General features: G+C 35.4%; 1 protein-coding gene across 1 annotated transcript in view; it reads right to left on the reverse strand.

The window, feature by feature from the left end:
• Positions 1–548: 548 nt before the first annotated feature.
• The window catches only part of LOC136031845 (vang-like protein 2), a 187,967-nt gene continuing 176,187 nt past the window's right edge, over positions 549–12,328 (reverse strand). Inside the window, exon 10 of the mRNA XM_065711693.1 lies at positions 549–1,922. Coding sequence (XP_065567765.1) covers positions 1,704–1,922 — 219 coding nt within the window. The 3' untranslated portion in view covers positions 549–1,703. The remainder of the gene's footprint in view (positions 1,923–12,328) is intronic.

Raw genomic sequence — 12,328 nt, forward strand, 5'->3', positions numbered from 1 at the left:
CTTCCCCAAAGGTATTTTTTAAAGTCAGGGGAGAAGGGTACTTAACTGGCCCCAACGCTGTCGATAGAACAAAGGGTATACGATATTTAATCCGTCTACCTTGGATGTAAGAATAAAAAACATGTGGCGTCCATAATGTTTTACCCGTCCATTTAAGAATAAGAATCAGTACTTCAGTTTAAATCCCAGCATGTTAACTTCTACTATATGATAATTCCATATCAAATAATGAAGGTTCATTTTAATTAATAACCCAGAAAACTAATTAATTTTGCAAGGTACACACTTGCACGTGAGTAAGGTTGAATATACTTTGAAATGCAAAACTATGTGTTGCAGGTATTTCTAATTATACAGCTAGGTCTAAATATCCTATGATTGAACGATTGAATAAGAAAAAAAAATGGGACGTTTTAGATAGGTGGGTAAAGACATAGCTATGGAGAAATAACAATAAATCCTACCACCACAGATTTTTATGCTGGCTTACATTTTTGTAGTTGCTAATTTTTTAGTTTTGCAACTGATTTTTTTTTCTTTTTTTTTTAAGGAGAGCGTACTGAGACAAAGTACATTGCCTGAGAAAAAAGATTCGCTTGTAGTGACTCATAAGCTGTTAAATAAACTAGAATAAATTTACATAGGCAGGGAGAAAGACTCATAAAAGTGTGAAATTTTTTTCTTTTACCAGGGACCAATTGACAGGGGCGGCGATGGGGCGAGAGGAAAAGGGCTGCTCCCTCCAAATCCAAGTTTGCCCCCCCCCCCTAGCTGAAAATTAGTTTCTGAAAAAAACTTGCCAAAACTAAGACAAGCCTGCATAATTCAAGTATCTAGAAAAACAGGTCGGTTTTCTTTAGTTTATCTTGGCCTTTATGATAATGCATGGATCATTTTCAGTGTCCACTGTCATTTCCACTTGATTTGAGAAAATTGGCTTCAACTTTATTTAATTTCCATATCAAAAATTCAAATAATTTCTGTGAGTGAAAAATGAAAAGACTAAGGAAATGAAATGAAAAATTTAATCAGGAAAAAAATGAAACCACCAATTATCTCAGAAACCGTTTTAGATACGAACACCGATCGTGCTTTCTGATTAGGGGGTGGATATAAATACAAGTTCTACATAAAAAAAATCGTACACAGCAGCTTTTGAATCACCAAGGTCAAATTATTTAACTACTGTTTAAAATACAAGGGGTTGCAAAAATGAGACACATTTTCTTAAAAAAAAGACGAACAAAATTACAGGCAAAAATATGATTTTGATGACACAATTTTTGTGGATCCTGTCTTTCCAAAAGAAAAACTGAACTATGGGGAATAGAAAAAAAAGCTGCATAATTTCTTGTGTTTAATGTAATCGACTTGGATATTGCTAAGTCAGCGAAAGAGGTACTTGACCAGTATTCAAGCTAATTCCAGAAAACACAAAAATAAACTACTAAAGAGACTACAACTGTTCTGATCCATTTAAATCAGAAACACTGTCTTTCCTTTGCACTGAATTTCAAGTTCGTGAGCTTGCAATAATCATGCTAATTGTACTCCACTTTGGCAGATTCACGACCCAAAAGTATTAGTATTTTCGTATCCTGAAATCTTTCTCCGTAAACTTGAAATCCCTTCCTCTGTTATTAGGATGATTACAAGAAAAGGGGAACAAAACGGTATTTCCAGGAGTATTAATTTCACCAGATTTAAACGGAAGTGTCGGAACTCAATCTCAGCACGAACTTATTGGTCTTTGGATCAATAACTTCTTCTGTAATGTTGTAGTGGGGAAGCCGAGAGACGCAGCATAAGAGGGATACTTCATTCTGTCTTAGTTGAAAAACGGTCCCGTCTTCAATTCCTCGGGAAAGAAGAACGTTACAAATTAATGACCAAGTGTGGACAGGAACATATTCCCGATCATTCTAAAAAAAAGAAAAACTTCGGGAAAAATTCTAATTTTATAATATAATTACTGTGTTATATCAACTCAAAATAGATCATATGATATTTGAACTCGAGGCTTCAAGGTATGTATATAGGAACTCATGTTCTATGGAGGAGGCTCAATTTTCGAAAAAAAAAAACAGCACAAAAGGCATTAGAAATTTTTCTATTGAATAGGTGATGGAAGAACTTGCTGTGGTATTTTCTTCTAATTATTTTTCATTAAGAAGTATTCTGCAAACTTAAGAGCCTAGAATTTATTTGTCTGTTTAGTGATAAGTTACCGTATTTTCCAGAATCGACACCTGCGAACATTAAAGTAGATGCTGCACAAATTCCATTTGAAAAGTAGTACAACGGAGGGACGATCGGGAGTTTGATGATTGATAATAAAATGTGCCATGTGACATTTTTCACGCGGGGAAATCGTGATAATCTCAAATTAGGGGAAGGAAGAACAGGCCCAAATGCTTTGGGAGGGTTTCAGTCCCATGACCAGAAATGATGCCCACTTAGAAGGTTATTTCAGGATCTTGATAAGTAGACCTAGGCTTGTTCAGGAAGTTCTTTGTCGAAAAAAATGGGTCTTCGAAATTTTAAGCGTTCTAACTTTTTTCCTTCTTTGCCAGATTTTTTTTTTGGTTTCTGATATGAATCACTATGCTAGCTGGTGGGGAGGAGAGGGGAGAAGGTACACGGAGACTAATCCCTAGTAAAATCAAGAATTTTTAATCATGTATAATTTGAAATACAAACAGTCACAGAAAAAACTAGGAGAATAGCCCCAAATAATACTAAATGTAATATATTTCTTTTGATCTTTTCTTAATCATTAAAATAAGGAACATCTTCTATAAGATTCTAAGCCCCAAAATATACCCCTCCCCCCGACGCACACACAAAAAAAAACCATATGACCAAAGATGCTTACTTAGGTTACTTAATTTCTTCCGTACTGTGAATGCTTCACTAGATCAAATTGGATAATGTTTTGAATCAGAACTGTGGTTTCAAGCTCTTTGATTACTCAAGAAGAGCCGGATGAATTAATTATACGTTTCGGTGCATGAATTATAAAGGACTCTTATAACATACATGAAAGCAATAATCTCTGGGACTATTATTTAAACCCATTTAAAGTAAGGCCTAGGAAGTTTTTTTATTTTTTATTTATTTTTTTTTTATATAGAAAAGGCCCCCGTTTACCATAAGACTCACAGGGCCCTCCCCTTTCTGAAAGCTCTTGCTGAAAGTTATTAGCTTCATTGAAACCAATCACAAGATATGACCCTGCTAGTTTTTTTTTACAGAACAATTTGATTTAGCTCCTGATGAAAGAGAAAAGAAATTAATAAGCTGTTCGTCACAGCAGCTATTATTAACTGCTCATTGATTTCGATTATTATTTGAGCACTTAAAAGCATGAAGAAAAAAAACTTAAAAACATTATCAATAATCTTCAGCAAGTGAAGTCATTTCTGTTAAAAAACAAAATACACTCCTTCGACCTACACGTTTTATCAATAACGTAACTAATGCCAATTCACATACCTATTACAACCTCTTCGTTAAACGTCTTTGCTGTTTTAAAATGTAAGCTGTACATTTTTTAGTCCTGCAATATAAAAACTGAACATGCCTCTTTAATTTCATGTGACGAAAGCCCGTTAAAGTACCAAGGCTGATGGCAATAAAACCAAATATACTTTAAAAATTAGGAAAAGTCGGGAATTCAGAAAAAAAGAGAAAAACAACCTCCAAGTGCAGTAATGCACTTTTTGGTGGTAGCAGGCACTAACTTAAAAAAAAAAGCAAATATGCATGTATAATGATGAAAAACAACCTAAAACCTATGACACCCAAGGTCTTCACAACGTGTAGATTTCCTTTCAAGGCGAAGTCATACTTGGGAATCAACATATTGTAAACGTTTGAATTTTTACGGAAGAAAAACGTCAATTTTCACTAATTAGTTTACTTATTTATCTTAAAGGTTCAAAATGACAGAACTGACGAAAATTTGCTGTTGCTCAAAATACTTCGTAGTTTCGAAAGAAAGAAAGAACATAGAAAGAACAAGAAAGAAAGAACGCGGTTCTAATGCATGAATATACTTAAGACCGGTCAAGCGGACAAAACCGCTTTTTCATTTTGATATCCTTGGTACTTGTCCGGGTTGTCCGGGACAAAAAGCCCCAAAAGCTTTGAATTAGTTAAAAAGATTTGAATAGCAGAAGAACCAACAATTCAATTAGTTATTTGGACCGTCTATATCCGTGATTTCCAACGTGGGGCGCACCGCCTCACCAGAGGGGCATGGCAATATTTTGGTGGTCCGTGGGCAGGACAGGCACCCTTTGGGTGACAATACTTTAGAGCCTTAATCTTGACTAAAAATTCATGTGAATTACGTGACATTCAAGCATTTAAAGAGTAAAAAAAAAATCCATGATATTATTGCAATGATGTCATATATGGCATAAAAGGTGCTGTATTCAGACAATATTTTTCATTCATAAAAATATGCCTACCCCCCCCCCCCCCCAAAAAATATAGCTTCCTGAATTTTGAATGACAAAATTTAAATATTACATCAGGATATTAAAAATCCATAGTTGGGGCATGGTCCAAAATTGGTTGGGAACCACAGGTCTATGCTATTATCTACAAATTCAACTTTCCATTCGCTCATTTGTTTTTATGCTCTTCGAAGTTCACATGAGATATCAGATAGCCAATAGGTAGCGCCAGGACCCATGTACAAGAAATTAGCGGAGGTCTTAAGCCCTCCTCCCTCCTCAGGCAGGGGATTTTCATATTAACTAAAATTCCATTTTGCAAAATAAATCCTCAAAGATCGCAAATTCGATACACAAATACATATTTTCCATTTTTCATGAGTTTAAGAAATAGCCAAGGAACCTACCAAGAAAAATAAAATGCATATACCAACTGGCGAGTACCGATGGGGTAAAAATAATTAAGTCATTAAAAGCCGATTAAAAGTAATGAACACCATATCAGTCAAATGTAGCATGAATGAGTCCGCCTATGTTAAAGTAACGGCAATACATATTGGACTCGGTCGATGTAATTAATCGCAAGATATTCACCCAAAAAAGTTCCAAAAAATAAATTTCTATTTTCAATACAGTAAATAACTACGAAAATTACTCAACTTTTCCGTCATACAGAGAAATTAATATAAAAAAGGACAATGAGAAATGCTAAATCTTATTTCAGAATAACTGTTGGAATTGAAATTTCACTCCCCCAAATAATATTCTGATCCTCCTGCTTCAGAAAAAAACCCCCAGCCCGATCCCAGGTCAGGAATAAAGAAGCTAGATGTCGATCATCCCTGCATATACAGCGGAACAAAAAATAAGCGAAAAGCCGGAGTTATGATGGTGCCATAGCAATCTAAAAGTTGTTCGAGAAATACACACCTGTATACGCAAGAATATTAAATGCAAGGTCTATAAGAACAAAGCTAAGCTGTCAGTTGCTGTTTGTTGCGCCCCTACAAATGAAGCCACTGACCACGAAAAAGACTAGTCATATAGATCACTTCAAGCCGTTGCCAAAAATATACCAAGTCATGACGTTGAGTACTTCCTCTGAGACTTTAACACCAAAGTAGAGAATAATCGATCCTTCTTTTCACATGCTCTTGGCCAGCATGACCTGGGTAAGAAAAAGCCAAAATGGCGAGCTTCTGATTAATTTTGCCCTTACGAACGACCTGGTAATAGCTGTTTCTGTTTCCTCAAAAAAAGATAGCAATCGAGCCAGCAAGATGTTTGAGTCTACACAAGAGCAGACAGACAAATTCATAATGTTATTGCAACATTTTACATAAAGCTGAAAAAGATATGCAACAAAAGGCAGTTCCTAACCCTGTTTGCTACTCTGATAAACTTCAAGATGGTGTGACAAAACCAGTTTTTACAATGGAGCTATACAACAGATTCGAAGCCTTATCCGTACCAGGAAAAGCTGAAAGCGAAACAGTATAGAATATCATTAAGATGCAAAAAACACTTTAGTCAACTATGGGCTTCCCTAGGAGCCCAAAAGACAAGTGGCTGTCAGAACAAATGTGTCATCTAATAGAGAAAATAAGAAAGATGAAAGCGTTTATCCTCCCACAATAGGTTGCTGGTCGTCTTGTTTTCGAAAATCAGCAGTACTGAGCCCTTCATAAAGCTGTCAAGAAAAACGTTCGCGCTGATACACGAAGGTTTTTAGAGTGTAAAGCCCTTCAGGTAGAAGCAGCCACAAAAAAGTCTCTTCGGCAGTGTACACAATCGCAAATAACATCGCAGGAATACAACCGAAAAATAAAGACGGACTGCTTACAAATCAACAGGAGATGATGATAATCGAGAAGATTGATGTCAATGAAGTATGTATAAAACATTTCGAATATTTTTTGAACTGACCACCTCCAAAAGACCAACCTGACATTTCAGACACCCCATCTTCACCGTAAGTATCAGCAGGGATCTACATTCTGCGAGTCACATCCTGGAAGCAGCGAATTGTGCCACAACTTCAAATGGTTCCCAGACCTTAACTAGCTTATTACCTAGCCCCATATTCGTTAAGCTTATCACAATTGAACTATACTGCATATCTACAGAGATTATTAAAGTATAAATATCCTTCTGAATCTCTCTTTTGTAGTTGCTCTTCACTTGGAGCCAGACAACGGCCATAGTACTTTTGGACTGAAAGCACTGCACAGTCACCAGAATGTTCAAGAATGGTGACGCTGCCACCATGCAATGGCAGAGTACAACTCGACTATCAACACCAGGCAAGAAAATCTCTCAATTTTATCCTACTGAGCCTCTTTGGGATCTGAGGGCAGGGGATGTAGAAAGGATCCGAACCCAACTCGACCAATTCCCGTGGGTTGAACAGTAAAACTTCCGACCAAGCCGCTCATGCACAGCCCTTTTTTCAACTTAAAATTCGAACAGAAGAAAGCAGAGAGTGACACTGAAAGATAGGCAACATAGAATCTTTGTCGACGTCAAGAAGGCCTTTGACCCCTTATATCATGAAATTCTGCGACAGATTGATGAAAGATCCTGATCCACTATGGTACTCCTGGGAAAATAGCTACAATTATTATCGCCATGTATGAGGGTTGCGATTGTTACGTCAAGACACCAGAGTGCTAAACTTGTTCCTTCCAGTTCCTCAAGACCCCAAAACTACTGCACCGGAACTACCAGAGCCATTTACACAACATGCACACCTTCATTAATGCAGAATTGGAGGTCATCGTTGCAAAAAAAAATAATTATCTAGGGCTCCTCCTCGATATCCTGGGTGTCTCTGGGGGAATATGTGGTTCTAAGTTCTTATTAAGACTTTTGTCTATGTGTTTTAAAGCTGTAGTTTTTCTTATCGTTTTTCCTTGAAAATGATTTGAGAAAAAAAAGCACATTGGTTACGAACTTTCGCAATGGCTAAGCTTCAGCATATTCAGTCTCGCAGTCTTTTACCCTTTTGGGTTGCATTATTATTGAACTTCCAAAGCAACCACAAATTTATCGAAGCCACAAATGAAATTTACATTGCAAATAAAATGTGTTTGATATATATTTATTGAACTTGAATAAAGATTAAGATTAAATAAATCATTATATTCAGTGTCAGAGTTTTAACTGAAAAGCGTGCACCTGCCAAACTAAACTTTTCTTACCGCTATTTGAAGTCTGACTAAGAGGTTCAGATGATGACATATTATAAGAAAATTCATCTTTTTAATGATGTCCCAAATTACCAGTTTGATTTTTAGTGCATTTTTAATATAAAAACAACTTATAGATAAAATTGCTGCTTACAAACTAAATTACTAGACATGGTTTTAAGAATTCGGAATTTTGAACAAACTCTTACATTCTCCGTCGTTACACTGAGTAGAACTCAAATTATGACCTATCTAATCTTTCATTTTATCGGTTACGAGTTAGATTTCCGTTAAGACTTAATGTAGGTCTATTTTACTTAAAGATACGATGAAACGAATTATTATATTTAACGCTGGATTTTATACAGGAAAGCGTCAACTCCCAAGCTGGATTCGTCTTTTCAGTATTTGAAGTCAAACTGAGAGGTTCAGATGATGACATATCATCTGAAATTTTACCTTGGAAATTATCATCAAAAATTTCCTAGTCGCTTTTAGAACTTGAATTCTGATTAGAATGTCAATTTTTAAAAGTATAGAGGGCGTTTTTTTGGTAGTTTTTTTTTTAAATATTTTTAATGAAGAACCTAAAAAACATTGTTTTCAAAATACAGGGAGGAGGGAAATTTTGTCGTAAAAAATTCATGAAAATACCAAAAACGATATTTTTTAAAATCTAACTAGGGGGAGGAAAAGTCCACCCTAACTCATCACCACCCTGATTATGATCTGTCTAAGTGCTCATTTTATCAGCCCTTCACAATGGAAAATATTAAAATATTCAGCTGTAACCTTTAAATGATATGCATATCACATAAATATCTTGGGTAAGATTTTTATAGCCAGTTACAGCTAGACAATCTTTCACATAATTAACAAACAGAAGCTTCTGATAATAAATCAGCTGAATTATATACGAACAGAATGCGTCACTTTTTATGCTATCCCACCTTCCCAGACAAGTCGGCGACCTTATTTCTTTTATTAAACAAAAAGAATCCCATAAGAGACGTAACATTGTTGTACGTCATCCTAGATGTTGGCATACTTCGATTTCTTTTAAATGACAATATGTCTGATTTTTCAAAGATAGAATCTCAATGAGTAGTATTTTTGCGGAGGAGAAAAAAACTATGCAAAGAGAACAGCTGCTCAGTGATTTGAAATGCAACACAAGATTATTCAAGCTATCATAATTAATATAATAACTTAGCACTATTCCAAGACTGCTCTGTATATAGCAGTAATACATGGTAAATTATAAGCTTATATCTACGGCTGTTTTAAGGAGCTGGATTCTACATTGGATATGCGCTCCCGGCAAAAGCAGATTATTTACACTTTTTATAAAACTTTGTTCTTATTTATTTATTTTTTTGTTAGAAGTTCGTAGAGGAGACAAATATTAGGTACCAAAGGGGGCATTTTTGGGTACTTGCGTATTATACCTAACACAGTCAGGAATATCGCTGAATGTAAGATCTCAGAAAACCGGTTTCATAGCAACAAAGAGAAATGACGGGTGGCAGAATGCAATGAACTTGGGGTAAGGTTAAGTTACTTCACCTCTCCCCCCCTGATGTGCAAATATATAGCCCAAATTATATTATTTTATGAACTAAAGTATTATATTTTCATCATGTTTTGGTACATTTCATTATGGTTAACCTAACTTCAATTCTTGAGTGTGTTTGGTATCAAACAGTTCGTGGTAACGAACTGTAGTAAGGAGCGACCCGGCTCAATAGTAACCAAAACTCTAAAAAATGGAATTTTGATACCAATACCTACATCAAAACAATCGCATTTTAATGCTGATTTTAAATATATAAGTTTCATCAAGTTTAGTCTTACCCATCAAAAGTTACGAGCCTGAGAAAATTTGCGTTATTTTAGAAAATAGGGGGAAACGCCCCCTAGAAGTCATAGAATCCTAACGAAAATCACACCATCAGATTCAGCGTATCAGAGAACCCTACTGTAGAAGTTTCAAGCTCCTATCTACAAATACGTGGAATTTTGTTTTTTTTGCCAGAAGGCAGATCACGGATGCGTGTTTATTTGTTTTTTTTTTTGTTTTTTTTCCCAGGGGTGATCGTATCGACCCAGTTGCCCTAGAATGTTGCAAGAGGGCTCATTATAACGGAAATGAAAAGTTCTAGTGCCCTTTTTAAGTGACCAAAAAAATTGGAGGGCACCTAGGCCCCCTCCCACGCTAATTATTTTACCAAAGTCAACGGATCAAAATTCTGAGATAGCCATTTTATTCAGCGTAGTCGAAAAACCTTATAACTATGTCTTTGGGGACGACTTACTCCCCCACAGTCCCCATGGGAGGGGCAACAAGTTACAAACTTTGACCAATGCTTACATATAGTAATAGTTATTGGGAAGTGTACAGGCGTTTTCAGGGGGATTTTTTTGGTTGGGGGAGGGGTTGAGAAGAGGGGGATAAGCTGGGGGAACGTTTCAGCGATAATTTGTCATGGGGGAAGAAAATCTCCATGAAGGGAGCGCAGGATTTACTAGCATTATTTAAAAACACAATGAAAAAATAAATATGAAAAAGTTCTTTCAGCTGGAAGTAAGGAACAGCATTAAAACTTAAAACAAACAGAGATTATTACCCATTTGAGGGGCTCACCTTCTCCTAATACCTCGCTCTTTACGTTAAAGTATTTTTAGTAATTTCAACTATTTATTCTACGGCTTTTGTGATTCTGGGGTCATTCTTAATGAATTGGGACAAAATTTAAGCTTTAGTGTAAAGAGCGAGGATCTGACAAGGGGGCGAACCCCCTCATATATGTAATAAAAATATGAGAATACAAAAGTTCTTTACGTAAGCTAATTTATAAGTTACGTAAATCTTTTACTAAAAAAAAGATTCGTAAAAAATTAAAAGTTCTAGTTGCCTTTTTAATTAACCAAAAAATCGGAGGGCAACTAGGCTTCCTCCCCCACTCTTTTTTCTCAAAATCATTCAAACAAAATTATAAGAAAGCCATTTAGCCAAAAAAAAAAAAATATGCAAATTTCGTTCTAATTATTCCTCTGCGGAGAGCCAAAATCAAAACATGCATTGATTCAAAACGTTCAGAAATTAAATAAAAAAAACAAGTTTTTTTAACTGAAAGTAAGGAGCGACATTAAAACTTAAAACGAACAGAAATTACTTCGTATATGAAAGAGGCTGCTTCCTCATCAACGCCCCGCTCTTTACGCTAAAGTTTTTTACTGTTTTAAAAAGAAGAATTGAGAGACAGAGTCAAACTTTAGCGTAAAGAGCGGGGCGTTGATGAGGAAGCAGCCTCTTTCATATACGAAGTAATTTCTGTTCGTTTTAAGTTTTAATGTCGCTCCTTACTTTCAGTTAAAAAAACTTGTTTTTTTTATTTAATAATACAAAAGTACCCATTTTTGTTGATTTGTAAATCAAGTGACGAGTTATTAGTAATATTATTATATTAGTAATATTAGTAAATACTTTTTTTTAGGTATCAGCCAGTGGCGGTAAATCACAGCATTTACGGGGGGGGGGGCGGAGGAGAGAAACATTTTTTTGGGTTTTTTCAAAAAATATACAAAATTATGCTTTCTTCAAAATTTGGATGGAGGAGAAGCCTTTTCAATGTATTTTCATAAAGACGCAAAAATTCACGACCCCCCATCTCCGTTGATGTCACTAGTCTCAAGAGTTTTTCAATATAAAGGGAACTTAATCGAGTAGTGATGACCTACTCCTTATTTTTTTTAACTTCACTGTCACCAAAGAAATAATCACCACTGGTAATTTTGCAACTCAATAAAGTAAATAAAGTAATCCCAATTCCATGGTATCCCCTAATTCTGCCAAGTTTTGTGATGCATTATCTATCTCTTAATTTTTCGATCTTACTTTATTTAATGTTTGTATTATGTTATCTTAATGATTTTGCCTTCAGTTAATTAGATTCTTAATTGTTATTATTTCTCTTACCTGAAACCCCTAAAAATGCCATTGGATCGAAATAAAATTCTACCATTATGATCACCTCTGTCAAAAGCCCTCTGCAGAAACTTAAGAGTCCCCGGGCTTGAACAACAAGGAAAATATCTCTTTTGCATGGGTAGCACTAATGTCTCGTCTTTTTTTCTTTTCTTTTTTTTTGCTAACATAGAACAAAGTCTATCACCTAAGTGCGAAAAAAAAAAAAAATGACCTGATTGTTCCCACCGATACGGTGAACTTCTGTAGATTTATCTGTGTGGTTGAGTGTGGTTATCCTGAATAGTCTAAATGAATGATGTCTGTGTGTATCTAAGGTGTTTATTATCTTTGCTAAAATAACTGAAGAAAAAAATCTCGTCTGGTGTTTCTATAAAAAGTTTTTGCACTGTTTCTATAATATCATACCTTCTTTATGTTTTACAACATTTGGTTTCTCCGCTTTTTACAATATCTTTTTTTATTGTTTCCTTTGAAAAATTCAAGAAGGTCCTTAGACAGTTTCGATGGTCCATTAAGTCTCCAGTCACTCCTGCATACAGAGTTAATGGGCCCCAACATAGTCGCGGATTCCCCTCTAAATTTTCACCCTAACACCAAAACTTTCTGCGCAAGCATAGCCATTAACTGGTTTATTCATTAAAAATAGTATGAAATTACTAACATAATCACTAGTTATACCGGCTTAT

Source organism: Artemia franciscana, chromosome 1 (assembly GCF_032884065.1).
Source record: "Artemia franciscana chromosome 1, ASM3288406v1, whole genome shotgun sequence".
NCBI lineage: Eukaryota > Metazoa > Arthropoda > Branchiopoda > Anostraca > Artemiidae > Artemia > Artemia franciscana.